This window comes from Lonchura striata, chromosome 6 (assembly GCF_046129695.1).
Source record: "Lonchura striata isolate bLonStr1 chromosome 6, bLonStr1.mat, whole genome shotgun sequence".
NCBI classification, from domain to species: Eukaryota; Metazoa; Chordata; class Aves; order Passeriformes; family Estrildidae; genus Lonchura; species Lonchura striata.
The window spans coordinates 39,235,725-39,253,956 of NC_134608.1; the positions used below are offsets into that span (position 1 = coordinate 39,235,725).

General features: G+C 38.2%; 1 protein-coding gene across 1 annotated transcript in view; it reads right to left on the minus strand.

Annotated features, from left to right (window-relative positions):
* Positions 1-18,232, minus strand: part of MYBPC3 (myosin binding protein C3) — a 60,214-nt gene that overhangs the window by 11,236 nt on the left and 30,746 nt on the right. Inside the window, exons 19-28 of the mRNA XM_077784415.1 lie at positions 17,694-17,800; positions 17,344-17,373; positions 17,034-17,170; positions 14,089-14,166; positions 12,844-13,003; positions 10,708-10,812; positions 7,384-7,572; positions 5,295-5,429; positions 3,920-4,087; positions 2,556-2,644 (exon numbers count right to left, since the gene is read on the minus strand). Of these exons, the coding sequence (XP_077640541.1) occupies positions 2,556-2,644; positions 3,920-4,087; positions 5,295-5,429; positions 7,384-7,572; positions 10,708-10,812; positions 12,844-13,003; positions 14,089-14,166; positions 17,034-17,170; positions 17,344-17,373; positions 17,694-17,800 (1,198 nt within the window). The remainder of the gene's footprint in view (positions 1-2,555; positions 2,645-3,919; positions 4,088-5,294; positions 5,430-7,383; positions 7,573-10,707; positions 10,813-12,843; positions 13,004-14,088; positions 14,167-17,033; positions 17,171-17,343; positions 17,374-17,693; positions 17,801-18,232) is intronic.

Below are 18,232 nucleotides of genomic sequence, written 5' to 3' on the forward strand. Positions count from 1 at the left end.
GGACATTTTGATCTAAAGGTTCAAATAGATCTGACAATAGCATTAAACCCAGGATACCTTGACAGTGTATTTCACAGAATTATACTGTAGTGACCACAGAGGTCACTGGAAAGGCTGCACAGAGACTGTAAATAGCAGAAGGCACTGACTTCCACTAGATACTAGAGTCTGTATTTACTTAGAGTCTTCTGCAATAGAAATGACCAGTGACTTAAAATTTTTCAAAATGTGAAGGGAAAAGTTCTTTTTTATTTGCTTTATTTGAAAGGTCATCAGTATTACAGATTCTAAATAGCTATAGCTACAATTCTTAATACTGTGAGAGCTGCAATTCAACACTATGACAAATTTAATTAACTAAAAAAAAAACCTTCTTGAATTAAAGTCTTCTGGTTTTGTTCTCAGAGTAAAATCTAGTGTTGCTGGATAGATTTTAACATTTTTTGTTAGCTTTACCCTTTAGGAAACAAGAACTTATACCTGCACATGATTTATCAGCTACTCAAATCACTTTTCAATCAGTTGGTTCAATTTGGGCAAATTTGACAGAGCACTTGAAATCTCTATGATTAGCTTAGTACAGTTCTGTGGAAAATTGATGGCAGGGTGAAATACCAAAACCTCAGTTAGTGTTCCTACTAAGAAAAGTCAGGGAAAGCTCAGTATTTTAAGTCTTTGGTTTGGCAACAGCAGAATGATGAGGCAGGATTAAGTGAAGCTCTGGATTAGTTGCCACATGCACTTGCCCTGGCCAGGGAAGTGAGGATGTGTCAGCTGGGGAAGAGGGCACAGAACTGGCAAATCTCTGGGAATATTGCAGAGGGGCTGCTCCCAGCAGAGGAGATGCTGCATGTGCTGGGACAGTGGTGACATGGGGGTGTCATGGCAGAGTCTTGTGGGGAGCAGAGAAGGTCTTGACTCTGTGTATGCACTGCTCTCAGCAACAGCTAAAACATCCCAAAATTATCAATACTCTTTCCAGCACTAACTCAGAACATGACCCCCCATAGTAACTTCCATGAAGAAAATTAACTACCCAGTCAAAACCAGCACAAGGGGACACAAGACACAAATCTCTAAAATGCTAAATTTTATTCCCCTGCTTATAGGACAGCTTGTCATATTTGTGCAATTTTTCTTCAACTTGGATGTCAAAGCAGGAAAAATATCTGTTTATTTTACGGATTTAAAAAAATAATTACATAACTCAGAAATAGCAGATGTACAAGTCTTGAATTTTGTGTGTGGCTAGACATCAGTAAAAAAGTAATTTTAAAAATTTGGAGATAAGAAATGTGAAAGAAAAGAAAATGCCTTATGATTATGCTGAAATAATTCAAGCATGTAATTCAAGAAAATTATGCATTCATGGGTGTGCAATTGCATACTAATCAGATATATCTCTGTGAAAAACACAACTTTTCATGTGACTCAGTAACCGTAGTGCAAGAAGACATGTACCTTTAAGTTTACATAAATTTTACTCTAATAATTTTTTTCCTGTTGGTGCTGCTCAAACAAAATGCAGGTGATATGTGCATATTGTGTATTGAAAAAAGGTTTTACATATCTCTAGCATCTTTTATATGAGGATTTCAAAGCTCTTCACTAATAACAGGATTACATTTCTATAAATGTCAGTCCTGGACTGTAGAGAAATTTCAGTGTCTTGAAATTTTAACTGAAGACTTGATTAAGTGATAGATCTGTTATTACTGAGGATATCTGTGTCAGAGCCAGAGTCTGTAATTTACAATTTCTTTTGCTATTTCTCCCTTAGAAAACTACTTCCTTACACACACTAATTCTTGCACTCTATTGATATTATAGTCTTGCATCTGAAAAAAGGCATGTGGGGTTTTAGAAACGGTCAAATAGTTGTCTGTACAGCTCTAGAAAATGCCAAGATGAGGTAACTAGTCAAGTCAGTTTTTGTGTATATTTTAGTAATTTTGTGCATGCCTTAGAGAAATGTAGTTACATATATGCACCCTTGATAATCTTCAGCATGCTCTGGTATGCTTCAGGCACAGTAATGCCCAAGCAGGTCTTTGTACACACACTCAAGTTCTGCATCCCAGGGCCAACTGGGGTCTTCTGTTTATGTGAAAACTCTGATTTTTGCAGTCAGCCTTTCAGAAATCAACATACACACTACACACTTTTGCCAAAGAAGTTTCCCAGTGACATCATATGCCTTAGTTCCAGAAGAGTAATTAGTTGGATTCTTACACTGTCTACTAGCCTGTCTACTTTCTCTCTAATGTGCCTCCTGTGCCCAGTAAGCAGGAATGGGCTTACATTTACTTAGACCACTTTTTCCTTCTTCCCCAAAAGGTGGGCTTAAGGAAGAAACTCTGACTGTAAAAAAAAAAAAAATACTGAAAAAAAGAGTGATTCCCTCCCCTTCTCAAATTTTTGAGAGGGTTTAATGAATCATCAGCCATACTTATGTAATTCTGCTAAAGCAATCAAGCAATGGGAACTTGCATTAGGAAAACCGCTTTAGGTAAGTAATCATAAATAACCATGACAAAATAGAAGCTGATACATACCTGAAAAGGGATCACAATATTGATTGTCTCACCCACTTTCTTCACCAGAGTCTGTCTGAGGTGGCGTGGCAGCCAGAATTTGGGACGCTCTGCAGTTAAGCATTAGTACACTAAATACAAAACTTTTGATAATATGCAACATTATTTATAGCAAAAATAAGGCAATAGATAATTTTAAACATAAGAAAATTGTGGAAACACTGTTTATACTTTTAGAGACTAGGTCAGTCTTTCAGTAGTTTCAAATGTATTTGTCTACTGGATAAAAAGTTAACATTAAGTCTCAGTTATATATTTGCATCTGAGCATGTTTTCAGTGACAGCAGCATTGTGAAAATGTGTCACATCTGAAATGCCAAATTTGGGTGGCTCTGTTGGATGTGATTCTTCTATATGGACTTTGTTTCTTTGGAGAAATTCTTCAATTCAGTAGAAAGAATGGGACAAGGGATGTATTAGAGTAAAAGGGTGATTATAGATTATTATCTATTGCTATATTGATACTGCAGCACCTTGTAAATTGCAGCACTTTGTAAATTTATGGACCTACTCAGAAAGCACAGCAACTGATGGATTCCTTTATCTTCCTACAGTCATTCAGTTACAGTTCTTTCTTTGAGGTGGATGTAATGGAATCTCTTTGTAGTATCTTACTTTTCACTAACAAATAAGGACCTTACTTCATGTTTTTTTCATCTAGTCTCTGCTTTCCTCTACCTCACTAGAAAGCTTTCTAGGCTCTCCTTTAATCCTTAGTCTTTTCCCTATTATTTACAGAAGGAATTTCTTAACATACAGTTATATATCTATCTTCATGACCATTTGGTATTGAGATACATTAAACTTTGTTTTATTTACATTGGCTCAATTTACTGCCAGTGAGACTCTGGCAGACACTTCATGTGAGCCAAGGTTGAGGAATCCACTATTAGCAGCTCTTGATGTCTTTTGGACTCCAGTCAAATGAATTTTAATCTACTGCTGTTGGGTGATACCCAGGGTGGTAATTAATAATCTGAGACAATGAAGTAAATAGATCTCTTGCCATAGCCAAGACAGTCATTTTGCAGTAATATAGCAGCTTTTCAAGCAGAGAGGTAAATATTAAATAGATGTTTCTTAAATGCTGACAGTGCCATTGCAAGAGGTGAAGTATCCATATTTTGAAAGTGAGAAGTAGAATTTTATTTTAAGAGCTATGCTTTACAAATATAAGACCTGGGTGCTGTAGAGATGTTCTCAGAGTCAGAAGACACTGGGCACCTAATCAAAGTGCAAAAACAGTTTGTGTGTTATTCTCAGATAAAGGAGAATTCTGGCCAGGAGAAATAAATGACTAAGGTTTATTCAGTATAGATACTCACGCAGGATCTCTTGAACAGTAACAGGCTCTTTTATTGTTGCTGCTCCACTCTCACCAGCCAGGTTTACAGCCTTGACACGGAAATAAAGTTTGTCCCCTGTGACCAGATCTTTAATCAGTGCAGATGTGCGCTCAGTTAGGCCAGGAAGAGCAGGAATCCATTCTGTAGCTACAGAATTTGCATATTGCAATAACACATTATTTTTCCAAACTGATGCCTTGTTTGCAATTGAAAGTAAATTTCTATTAGGGTAAAATGAACTCAAGTTACAACACCATACTTAAAATGGAATAAAATTAGTTGGAAGAAGAACTGTAGATCAAGGAGGTGTGTTTACGTGTGGAGTTAAGCAATCCCTACACTTCATTACTCAAAATAGCTAAGGATAAGGGAATCATCTTTGGGTAGTTTCTTTGGCATTTTGTTTTATAGAGCTTAGAGCTGTGGGAGTTCTTGACATTTATTTTACTACATAAGAATGGGGAGAATTTTGGAAGTAGCTTTAGCAAGAAAGTGAAGCCTTAATTTAATATTTTTCTTGGAGTAAATATAACTTCTGTGTCTGTCCAAACAGATCAGTGAGAGACATATATGCTGAAAACAATAATAGAGCAAATAACTGTTGGAATTTATTGTTTAATTCTAAATTGACACATTAGAACAGAATTCTTAGTGCTTCTTTTTTATAAAGCACAGAAATATGACAGATAAAATCATTCTGCTCTGACAATGACATAGATAATTTGGTAATTTTATAGTGATGTCTCATTAAAGACTGTAAATTGTTTCTACATAAATTACCTCTGTAAACCCCCTAGTTTAGATTATTTGGCAATCAAGCCTAGTGTCAGGGAAAATGTCAATATTGAAGTGACTATAAATTTGTTCTTGGACTTTTATGACATAAGTATTATGTTGTAGCATAACAGAACATTGAATTATGTAGATATGGTGCTGTTACACTCTTTATCACCAGTAAGAGTTTAAATGAGGTAAGGCAATGGTTACTTTAAAGTTTGACTGATGTTGTCACAATTGTGTTATTTTATTTGTTTTAAGGAATATGCAATTAATGGATGATACAGAAGTATAATAGTGACTATAGAAGAGTAATGATATTTTTGTTTTACTTATGTTTGTTAAAGGTTATGATGATTGTGAAGATGACATTATGGATGTGACTTCCATGGTTTTACAGTCACATTGTAGTGAGTATGGTGATGGTTGGCAAGGAAGGTAGACATTGATTAGAGTTAAAATTTGATCATGCTGGAAATAGTTAGGTTTTTGGTATTGTGTATTGAGATGAAGTTATTGCAAATGTAGCATTTTTTAAATGCTCTGTTGCTGCTGCCTAGTACTCATGCTTACTTACATCCATCTTTGCAGTATTCCACCATGTAACCATCTAATCCCCCAGCTCCAATCCTCTCAGGGGGCCTCCATTTCAAGGAAACAGTGCTGTCAGAAACATCCTCCACTGTGAAGTGGGTTGGTTCACTTGGAGGAGCTGTAAGGAAACACAGACAAGTAGATTCTGAGAAATAGCAATACAACTATGAGAATTCAAAGGCTATACAAAGAGTGATTAACCACTGATTTATGTACCACTCTCTATATTAATAAAATAAATCTACCTGAAGCTCAGTTGTAAAGTGTAACACCTATTACATCATTTAATAAAAGCAGAGCATAAGATTTCTCTTATAGGCTAAGGAACAAGAGGTTAAAATAGGAGTTCGTATTCACAGATGCTCCCTTAAGAGAAAACTTGCTGAAAAAAGACTTGTAGAAGAGAGTCAAATTGACTTACACCCTGATTGTAACTGGACAAAATTCACATGGTCAGAGGAGCAAACTGACAGTGCCTAAATTTCGCTTCACTCACACAGTGAAAAAAACCCCCAAATTTATGACTACATGTTTATAGAAACACTACTTCTGATTTGTGCATTTTTAACAGAGACATACTTAAGAAAAATATTTTGGGGATGAAAAATTTTGATTTAGATACAGCTTTTTCATAGCTCTTCTAAACAGGTGTGTCATGGCTTTTTATAAACCCACAGTTCAGAAAGACAACTAGCTAAATTCAGTCTTCTGCAGCACGACTATTTTCTACTAATTTAAAAATAATCAAGAAAAGCCCTTACTAGAGGATTCAAAATACACATTAATGTTACTGTGAAATAATTGATACCAAAAAGCAAACAGATAACAACTTTATCAAAATAACATTTAGGGTGTAGGACCATAAAATTTAGTATACATACCATAATAGTAATTGTGTTAATAATTCTGTTTGGCATAATCTGTGTACATGTGTATTATAAACTGAACATCTACTGAATATACATAATAGATTTTACAAGGTAAGTTAAATACAGTTTCTCATATTGTGGAACTAATTGAAATCAGTCTTAGTTCCCAAAGTTATTGTAAAAAAAAAAAAAAAAAAAAAAAAAAACAAACCCAAAAAATCACCTAATTTCATTTCTGTAACTGTCAAAAGTTTTGTATTCACATGAGAGCAAGTACAGCACACAGGAGGCAAATGCAATTGGGATCATACACAACCACACAGTACACGATCAAAACCCCAAACCTCTTCTCTGAAGAAGTAAGTGTGAACTTTATCCTTAATCAAGTGTAAACTCTGCCTATCCCATGAAAACTTTGGACCTTTTTTTTCAGTAGCTCCACTTGATGGTTCTTGTTTGATCTCTTTTGTTGCAGAACAGCTGTTGTGAGTTTGAAATCCAGAATTAAGAGACCCTTCTTGCAGTTCAGCCTTCCCTTCTGACTCCTTCACTGCATCATCTGCTTTTACATTATCTCCGTCAGCAGGCTGTCCCCCTTCGCTGTTGTTTGTAGATTTAGAAACTCTAGTCATTTTAGTCTCCAGCTATTTGTATTTCTGTGGGTCTTCTCCCTAAAAGTCTTAGCAGGCAGGCTTCCTGAGGACTCCTTTAGTTTGCTCCTTGCTCAGGGACTGCAGGAGACACTGCGCTGCTGTGTTGGGAAGGATTATTTATAGAAAATCATTCCTCAAATATTTTCTTAATCATCTATCCTTTTAGCTGTGGAGAGGGCTGGGATTAAGGGAGCACTGGACGGGATACTGTGATATTTGCACCCATAGGGGAATGGGAGAAGCTGTGAGGGACAGGGAAATCTCTGTCAATTAGTTCTCCTCCTTTTGAGATTCAGCTTGACTCTCACACTTCTAATTATAGCAACTAAAAATTCATCAGCAATTTCATGAAACTGGAACCTCTGTGCTCTTCAGGAAGAGGCATGAGAGATAGAGGAATATTACAAAGGAAAAGATTGATTAAATATAGAATATAGAGGTGGTTGATAGCCTCTTTCCTGACACATTCTTTTTAGCTGTAAGAGTGGCTGAAGAAAAGAGATCAAAAATTTGTTTTATCCTAAAAATACCATGGAGTTTCAAAACTCACCAATTGGCATGAAGGGTTGCGAGGCAGGGCTTGGCCGGGACATGCCAATAGAATTCACAGCATAAATCCGCATCTCATAAACCACTCCCTCAATCATCCTCTTGGCTTCATAGGTTAGCTCTTTTAAAAGGTCAAAGTTCAGTCTCATCCATCGGTAGCTCTTCTTCTTCTTTCTCTCTAAAATATAGCCTGGAAAGGACAGCTGTTATGATGTAAAAGAACTGGAAATTGTTATCTCACACTCAGGAAAAAAGAAAATCCTTTTAAGCGAAGGAGAAATTTCATTGAAATGTCTAAGATGTGGTATAGAGTTAAAAATTTAATTTATTTCTTTTATTCTGCTTCACTTCATTAAACTTGACTAACAGCCTAAATCCCCACAAAGAATTAATTGGATTAACAGATTGAAAATTCCTTTTATTTTAAATTAATGTTTTATCAAGAAACTGATGCTAGATCTCTGTGTTCTTTGCGAAGTGGTGGGAATGCAGAATGCTTGCCAGATAATGCAGATCTCAGCTTGCTTCAGCCCTACAGTGAGTGAGATATGGCCACTCACCATTTTTCTTGCTCTGATTTCCTTGGGAAGGAAAGAGAGCCTGTATGATAACAGAGAACAAAGAGAGCCGGGTGCACTGCAGACCAAATCTGCAGTACAGCTTAAGGTGTCATCTGTATGCCTGGAATCCATGTCTTAGCACTTCGCCAGAACATCCATAGCTTTTCCAACACTACCATGTTGTTTTCCAGAATGACTAAGTGAGGCTGGATTATCAGTATAAAAGATAAACTTCTCATTTCCCAAAACTGGAAATGGAATCTGTGATTCCTGATACTTAATATGGAGGATGGTTGTATATCACATTGGAAACATAGATGTCAGATATTTTCCAGTTGACCTGCTACAAAGGACTACTGAACTGTTTCTTTCCATTTAGCTATATTAAATTTCTGCTGCTTCTCTGTGTTGCAGATAGAGTGACTGGATGTGATCCATATAGGCTTCTTTCAAACAAACTCTGCTATGAAAGCCATTCATCTTTTAACTACAGAGTGACTATCAGAAAATAGTCATGTACATGTGCCATGTATCTGAGTGTGTTGTGTAGGTGTGCTCCTACCCATGGACTGCAGAGGTCTGTACAGATGTCTGTAACAGAGGGCAGCTGCAATAGTGTAAGTCCATAGCAAGGACTTATAACTGAGCCATGCAGGAGAGTGATTCAGTCCCTGCTGCTCACCAAGGTCAAGGCTATCAAATTTGCAAAAGTCCCTTTGGTATACCTGGGAAGTATGATTCACACTTAAGGTGTCTCCAGGGATAAGGAAAATGACAGGCACATTTGATTTGCTGGCATTCTGTAGGCACAGACACCATGTAGCCTTTCCTGTCAATGCTGAAATGCAAGAAGAGCATGGGAGTCCACAGAATGTTCTGGGGAAAGAACAGTGGAAGTATCTTTAAGCTGACAGGTTATATCATCACTTGAAATGCATCAAGATGTACTCCTGGCATACTTGTTTTCAGTAGCTTTCAGAGTTAAGTGCGGTGAGCGACGAACCTATTGTTCTTCTGGTATGTTCCTGTTTTCTTCTCTCTTCAGCAGGGTCTATGAGACTGAGAGAAGTTCCATCAACTCAGTTCCTGGGGTTTTTTGCTGTTATAGATAACCAGTGTTAAGCACATAAGTGTCAAAATGAAGAGGCTTGCAATTAAAAAAAAAAAAACAGGCAGAAAGGAGGTAAAATTACAATACCGGTCGTATTGGTGACATTTGGTAAAGCAGATTATTTCCCCAAATGCACCAAATGTGTGAGAATTAAAGATATTGTTTTAGTAATACAAAAAGTACACAAAACCCCAGGAAAGGTGAAGATGGGGTGTGAATTTCTTTTTTATATCTGTTGGATACAGCTAATAAAGACTGTATCTGACTGCCTACAAAGCCATCTGTAACAATATGAAGACAGATGAGAATGAATATGCCTTTTAGCCCCTGCCTTCTTGCTTGTAAAGCTCTGTTTGAATGGGTAGTGCAGCATCTTGGCTTTTCCTCTCTCCCTGCTGCAGGTGTTTTATTTGAGCTGTAGCAGTAATGAAGCCTTGTGCTATCTGAAGGAACCTCCTCAGGTAGTGCAAAGGGTCCTTACTGTGGCATAAATGAAATCTTTCCTTTGACAGTGAAAACAAAGCAAAGAACTTTTCAAAATATGTGCCCTGAAAACCCTACAAAACAATATCACAGGCTTTTTAAAGTCAATGAGGTGGAGATTGCTTATGGTAATGACACAACTACTGGTAAATGTCTTTGCACATAATATTTTGACTTCTTGCTTGCTTCCTGCCAGAATAGATGAAACCACAAAGCAGTGGCCCAGCGGTACCTTGTTTATTCCTGGGCAGGTAAATTCTTTGATTTAAATGAGATAGATCTTGTGGAAAAGAATGAAGTCCAAACATCCAAATGCAAATGCAAACTACTTGCTTCCAGGTACTATTCAGGGGATTAAAAGAATTTTAGATATTTCTAGCTCTGGCATCCCCATGGGAGTCAATATAGCTTTCAATGTGTTTTTTCAAAGAAACTCAAACTCCAGAGATCTTTATTAAACAAATTGCTAGACATGGACTCCAGAAGAATTTTTTCCCCTAAAATTGGTCAAGACTCTGCATTATTTTCTTTTATTTCTGAGGATCACAGAGATTTCTATCTAAAACTCACTATGCTCTATGCAGAACTTAAAATGGTGTCAGTGATAATCTCGATTGTGCCTGCTAATTTCCTTCATCACGTGATAACTTTGCACTCTAGTTTTTAGTACAGGTTTTAAGGTCACTAAAATGATTGAAAATATTTTATGGTCCATTTGTTTTATATGAAGTAGAATTATGAAGTAGTTTTCCACTATAAAACATACATTGCATGAGTGCCTGAGATTGCAGCTGTCTGGAGTTGATGACGGAGGCGGCCACAGATCTGTTTGGATATTCCTAAGTAAGCACAAAGGCCTGTAAACTGACTTAAACTTTCAGTCTTGAATGAGGATAGTTAGCTTTAGCAATTTTTCATCTCAATTTTTTGTGCTTTGGTAACTTGTTTGCTGAAATACTTCTCTGAGTCAAACCGCACAGGCAGGTGGCACTCTCTCCTCAAAATTGGAGGGCCAGACCCTGGGCTGGTTTGAGGGTTCAGTGCATCAGAGCAGCTCCTGTCTGAGGGTCAGCTTTCCTTGTGTCTACACAGAGAATTCTTCTGTGCCATTTCAAAGGAGCAGCAAAAAATATATGCCAATGCAGGGGACTTTGTGTGTTTGGACTCTTACCAAGCACCGGTTGCCCACCATCATATTTAGGGGGTTGCCACTGCACAGTACAGTAATCTTCTCCAATGTTGCTGATTGTGGGAGCTTCTGGAGGGTCAGGAACATCTGAAGAAAGTGTGAGAATGAACAAGAGTTTTTATTGTTTCAATTTCTTTAGGCAAGTAAATTAAATATTTTTAATACTTTCTTTTTCTGTGTGGTATTGAGGTAGTGGTGTCCTCCAGGAATCAGTGTTGGGCCTAGTCCTGCTTAATATCTTTAGTGATGATTTGGATGAGGGTATTGAATCCATCATTAGCACATTCATGGATGATACCAAGTTGGGTCAGAGTGTCGATTTGCTGGAGGACAGGAGGGCTCTGCAGAGGGGCCAGGACAGGCTGGAACATGGACCAAGGCCAATGGCATAAGGTTCAACAACATCAAGTGCTGGGTGCTTCACTTTGGCAATAACCTCTTCCAGCACTGTAGGCTGCAGGAAGAGTGGCTGGAAAGTATTCCAGTGGAAAAGGACCTGGAGGTGTTGGTCAACAGCAGCTGAACATGAGCCAGCAGTGCCCAGGTGGCCAAGAAGGCTGGTGGCATCCTGGCCTGCATCAGCAACAGTGTGGCCAGCAGGACCAGGACAGTGATTGTCCCCTTGTACTTGGCACTGCTGAGGCCACACCTGAAGTGCTGTGAATGGTTTTGGGTCCCTCACTACAAGAAGGACACTGAGGGGCTGGGGCACATTCTGAGAAGGGCAATGGAGCTGGTGAAGGGTCTGGAGCACAAGTCCTATGAGGAGCAGCTGAGGGAGCTGGGGGTGTTTAGCCTGGAGAAAAGGAGGCTCAGGGGTGACCTTATTGCTCTCTACATCTTCCTGAAAGGAGGGTGTAGCCAGCTGGGATTTGGCCTCTTCTCCCAGGCAGCCAGAGACAGGATGAGAGGACACAGGCTCAAGCTTCACCAGGAGAGGTTTAGGTTAGACATTAGGAAGAAATTCTTCACAGAAAGGGTGATTAGATTTTGGAATGGGCCACCTAGGGAGTCACCACCCCTGGAGGTGCTTATGCAAAGACTGGATGTGGCAGTCAGTGCCTGATCTAGTTGACATAGTGGGGTTAGACTTGATGAGATCAGAAATCTTTTCCAGACAAATTTATTATGTAATTCTGTGATATAATTCTAGCTTTATCAGATAGCAACAATAGGTACAACCATAATGTATTAACTTAATCTAAAGGGAATCCTGCTCTTCAATTCTTCTTTGTTAGGTTGATTTCCTTTAAATATCACTGATTATTCATCTCCCTTTTTCTTCCCAGATAATAATAGTTTTTTTAATATAATAATCAAATTTTTGCAAAATTGTAAGGTAATTCTGTTCTGTAAGATGAGACTTGCTCCAGGGTTTCCTATTTTCTCTAGAATAAATTTTATAAAATACGACTGCATGTCTCACATTTTATGTCACTTTGGAGATATTAATAGTAAATATCCTGATTTAATATTTATAAAAGAAGAAAGAAAACTTACTATTTACCAAGGAAGTCTAAATTTTAATACTGTAGGTGAAAGTAATTTTCTTTTATAATTTCTGATTTGCTTATAACTTGTTCTTTTGTTATGTGTGCCAGGGTATCAGCAAATTAAATATTATGAAAAATTTATAAAACTTACTGACTCAAAATCATATCTCTCCCTGGTCTTTTGTGACTCATTGAAGAGTCTGTCAATCTGTTCATCTTCTATCATATACAGTACGTTTCTTTATTCCATTAACCATTTACTACTTATAGAATGAAGTAATCTCTGCTTAAAAACATAACCCATGACAAAATGACTAAAAAGTTTTCATATTTCTGACAAACATGAAGCATGTACTTCAAAATGGATTGTCATCCATAAAATGATAGAATCACCTGAAACAGGTTACTACAGGGTTACTACTGGGAATTCTTTTCTTTTCACCTCTGAAAAAATACTTCTGCCAAAGTTATGATTGATAATATTCCTCTCTTTATGATCCTTTTCCATTTTTCTAAACTTAAAATCAGAACTTGTATCAGAGAGACTTTTAGACTTTTTGAGAAGGTTGAACTTCACCAGACTCAAGATTCTTTCATGCTCTGCCTCTTTCTTTCCTTCACTTACCAATAACTTTGACTGTGATATCAGCCTTATCTTCTCCAACTGGATTCTTAAGTATAACTCTGTAAACTCCCTCATCCTCTTTTTCTGCCCCTTCAATGATGAAGACACAATGGTCTTCATGCATCTCCACACGGACTCTGCCTTCAGATTCAAACAGGAGCTGTGGGCAGGGAAAGTGACAGATAAAATCATTGCAAATTGTGCCAGGGACAGCCTGATGAGTCTTTGTATAAGCTGGAGAAAAACTACAAATCACTAAATATTACAATAATTATTGAAAAGCTGCAAAATGTTTCAAGTTCTTTTTGTATGTAGAAGAGGGAATACATAGTTGGTTCACATAAGTAACATTGGGAAAATTGGTTCTGAAAGTCTGCAGGCTGTTGGGATTGACCACTAGTTACACAAACCCAGTTACGTTTCAAAGAAGTTACTGAGTACTTCCAGAAATTCCTACTTGGTACAGCTGCTAGCATCACTGTGAAGAGTCTCATGGTTAACAGCTGGTTACTGTATAAATTAAAACACGATTATTGTAACTGTTAATGGCATCAGTGTGATTTTTGTCACTCAATATTGTAATATGGAGAAACTTTCTACTTTTCACTAAAATCTAAACAAAAGGACCACAATGTAGTTGTACATATGTAACACACTTCTTTCTTCCTTATGTGCCTATATATCTTTAGATTTAGAACAGGAACCACTAGAAATAATACATATCCAAATAGTGATCAGTGCAGCAAGACCCTAATCCTGAGAATAGTTTATTGCTGTAAAATAAATGTAAAATATTTTTTACTCTATCAAGAGAGAAGTCATTTATGTGAAAAATGAAAGTTGCTGCAAAGCTAATCCAGTTTCACTTCTTTATAATCCATCCACTCTCTTTACCCGTTGTCATCTTTCCATGTGTCCTGTTATTATCCTAGTTATTATTGAAACTTACAGGTTACTGAGGGAAAAAATCCCCACATATAAATCTAAAAGAGTTTTCAAATAACTGCTTTAACTCCTTGTAACCCAGTCACCATATGATGGTGATTAGAAAGACTTTGTCAATCAGCTTCTTACTCTAAAACTGCTCACCAGATCTCTTGTGCCCAGCAGGTGGTTACCACTGTGAGGCAGAATAGTGGGCCTGATGTGCTGTTTGATTTTTAGTATCTACTGAATTAAATGTTATTTCCTTTTACCTGGAAAACACTAACACTTGTGTGGTTGCATAAATAAGAAGGAACTTACCTTATTATCAGTGTTTAAATCACTGCTGTTTTCTGAGGGAGTCATGGAATCATCACTGTTTCGAAGTAGGTCATTTCTCTAGATAAACAAAGAAACCACAGAAAGTCAGCTAAGGCTGAGCAGAACAGTAAAAGCTGTTTCTGCAAGACAGAGAAGAGTTTGTTAGGGGGATTGAATGTGAAGGTGTGAGAAAAGCAAAGTCAGGCAGCAAGCAGACCTGGAAGGAAATCCACCAAAAGGAAGTAAAAAGCAAAAATGGAAAAAAGTATCAGAATGTCATGAATTAAGGGAAGGATAAGTCAGAAAACTCAGGTTTGCAGCTTAGCAAAGGAAGAAGAATAACATTCCTGCAGTATTGCTGTAACCTGTGTCCTCTGATACTAGTTACTCTGTATGTGTAAGTACAAAAATAAGGATTACTTCTCTCTGTAACAATGGGATAGTAAGCTGATGTAAATATTTTAACACTCAGAAATAGTTGGGTCTGTAATACTCATTGAACGAGATCTTTTGAGGCCGTGCTACTCTTTGAGATTTCATTAGTAAGTATATTCTACACAGCCTTCAATCATGACTGGTTGCTTTTCCTCATGTGTTGAGACCTCACACCTCAGAAGTAACGCTGTATAGAGGTCATCTGATACCCAATCATCATTTTATCAGAGAAATTTCAGTATAGAAGAGTCAATTTCTTGCCTTTTAAAAAAATTATTTCCATAGTAATTCTGCATTGAAGGATGAAATTTCTGCGTGCTATTAGATATGCTGTTGTGGTTTGACACGGAAAAGAATTTTCTCGGAAGGAAGAGGTCAATTTGGATGTTGACCAATTGAAGGTGGACACGCCTCTGAGAACACAGAGGGGTTGAAAGCAGAATTCCCAGGAGAACTCGCTCTCTTTGGTTCCGCTCAGCCGCAGTGCAGCCTCTCCCCTGCCCGGCCGTGGCTGGGTGGGGAGGGGAAGGCCCCTGGCCTGACTGAGGTGGGCCCAAGGGTGGAGGGACTGGAACCCCCTGCAGATGGAAGGGTGGAGAAATCTGGGATGTCTCCGTTCCCCTCCCCCCCCAGAGTCTCTCTCTCTCTCTCTCTCTCTCTCTCTCAAGAGACAGCAGCAGCAGTTTTGTCAGCAGTTCACCGCGGGGAAGGAGAAGAGCAAGGGGGGACCACAAAGTGCCCAGCTGCCTGTGGGAGTTGGAGCCTGGGCATCGAGCCATCCTGGGAGTCAGGATTTTTAACCCTTCCTTGAGAAATGAAAGCTTTGTGAAATTTTTCTCCTCTTTGGTTTGAAGGAGAGGAAGAGAGACAGCTTGGACCCTGGGATGTTAGAAGGAGAAATTCTAGGTGGGAGGAGGTGAGGAGTGTTTTTTTTGGCTGGACTTTTCCTTGTTGGCCATTGACTGAATTGATTTTTCTCCTCCAAGAGAGCCTGTATTTTAGGAGGATGCCAGTGAGCCAAGAGACCTGCTTCAGCTGGGAAAAGACAGAAGCGGAGTGAACAGAGGAAAGTTAGGGTGTTTGTGGTGGTGACCCCATCCTCAAAGAAGGAGAAAAGAAGATCTCTGTTCTTGGACCCCCGGTCCCAGGGGGAAGTGGTGGGGCGACTGTGGTCCCAAAAAATGAAAAAACTGAACTGTTGTTTTCTCCCCTCTTGGCAGGGCATACTTGAAAGGAAAAATCCTAAAAGCAGTCTGTCCATCCATGCATTGGTGGTGAGAGCACTGTGCATGGAAAGGAGAAGGGTCACCATGGCAAACTTTTCTCCGGGTGGTGCCATGTGTGACGTGGAAACACAGGATGTTCCAGCTGTGTTTCTTGGGGGGTCTGTGGCACAGGAGAGACTCCTGTCGCCCTTCAAGGGCTGAGTATTGATTGTCTGGAGGGTGGAAACCTGATTGGGGTCCAGATTGTGTCTCACTGTGGTTTGTTGGAGTTGGGTGGTGGGAAGAGGAATGTTGTGCAAGGTTTTCATTGTGATCTTTGTGTGTGTTTTTTCCCCCCTTTTTATTCCTTTTATAGTAGTAGCTTAATGAAGTTTTCTTTCTGTTATTAAGCTTGGGCCTGCTTTGCTCTGTTCTCGATTTAATTTCACAGCATTCAATTGAGAGATTGCATTTTCATGGGGGCACTGGCATTGTGCCAGTGTCAAACCATGACATTTTATGCTAACCTGAATAAGAATGTGGCATAATAATGAAGAAGTAGGAGATTGGGGGAATTAACATAATTGGCAATATTATTTTTTCTGTATCTACACATATGAATGTGTAATGATGCTGGAGAATGTTATGCAAAATATTTCTGTTTTGTGCTAGTTATAGCTCAAGAGCCCACAGATGGTGAGGGGTGGAGATATTTTGAGATACCCAGAAAAGAAGCTCACTTAACATTTTAAATCTAGCCTCTAAGTACTTTCTCTGATGTTTTGTAATTGCTTTGATAAGGTAAATAGCAAAGTTTCTCTATTTTTATTATATGAAATTCAGTTTTATGCCACTAGTCTGCTAAGATGACATTTCGTCACAAATGGTAGAATCCTTGATAAAGACTAAAAAAAGAAGTTGCCACCTTCAGAAAATGTTCATTCTATCAGGTGAAGGTGATGACTCATAGTTTATTTTTTTTCTCTGAGGTAGGAAGAGAATAAATGTGTATGGCATCCTTCTATCTGCATCTACATATATCTACTCATATATAGTCAGCCTGTTGAACTAGAAAAACAGAGAACAGTTCATAAAAAGGAACAGTTCAGGATGAATTACAAAGCCAGCTATGTCTCAGACAGCTGCAGTCCAGGTATTTAATTTTTTTTCTTGAGGTTTAAAAACATAAAATTGAAAGGAAGATGGAAATACTTGTAAATAACTGTAAACCAAGTAATATTTGAGAAGGAAAAATAAATTTGCAGTTGTGACTTGCTTCAGACACTCTGTCAGGTTGCACATTACCTTGTTTACTTTCTGCCAGATGACAGTGGGTGTTGGATCTCCTGACACAGGAACATCCAATCTCAGTTTGTTCCCAGCCACCACGACAATCGTGTCAGGGGATTGGCCCAGACAGTCAAGGTGGATCTTAGGGGGTTCTATAGTAAAAATGGAGAACAAAAGTTTCAAATATAGTTTGAGTAATCTGAATGAAACATAATAATAAAAAAAGAATATTCATGCATTAAAATAAAAATGAAAAAAATATACTGCTCACTTTGCTGTTGAAAACATTTTTTACTTGCATATAAATAGTGATTGCTGTTCTTACCTTCTCTTGGTACAAAATCTATCTTGACCTCTGAGAGGGAAAGGAAAGAGGAGACATGGAAGGAGAAATAGATCAGAAAACAGATTTTACATAGTATCTGCACAAACAAAGTAATTTAAAAGCTGACTGAAACTTCATAAGGCACATTAATCAGCAGATTTATACAATAAATTAACAAACAGGCTCTGTAAACCCATGTGGTAATGGTAATGCAAAATAACAGGGAAAAGCAATGTGCCTACACTGAGGTATCAGTAAAGAGATCAGCATTCTCTTCCCTGGTATAACCATGATTAATGTCACCATTTTATCCCTGTGGGATTCCCATTACACATTCTAAAATAACTCACCCAAGAACTGAAGCTTGGCAGAAAGGTTATAAGCAAATCCTTGTGGAATGAAGGAATAATCAGCCTCGTCCTCTGGTGTTACATCCTCAATAATTAGCTTATGGATTCTGGAAATATGAACAAATATATTGCACTCCCTTACCTTGCGTCCCCAGAAGAAGCAGGGCTATGTCAAGAGACAAGGTGCAGGCTATAGGATACTAACAGAAATTATTATTCTTCCCTTGCCATGACACATGTCAACAACCACCAGGGCTGTAGATTGCTCTGCTCTCAATATTAAAGCCAATCCATATCAGTACATTGTCTATGAATGGAATTTTTTGTCAAGGTGGATTGTTTGAAGAGAGGAATCAGTTCCCTTGCTCTAGTCCAGTCCTTTGCCATCACAAGGGCAGTTGTAACACTGCTGACTGGTTTCATTTGATCTGATTGTGAGACAGTAACTCTGACTCAGCAAATTAAAAAGTAATTCTCCATCCCTGTATTATTTTAAGTTCAAAACAGAATACAGAAAAGAATACCAGGAAAGACTTCAC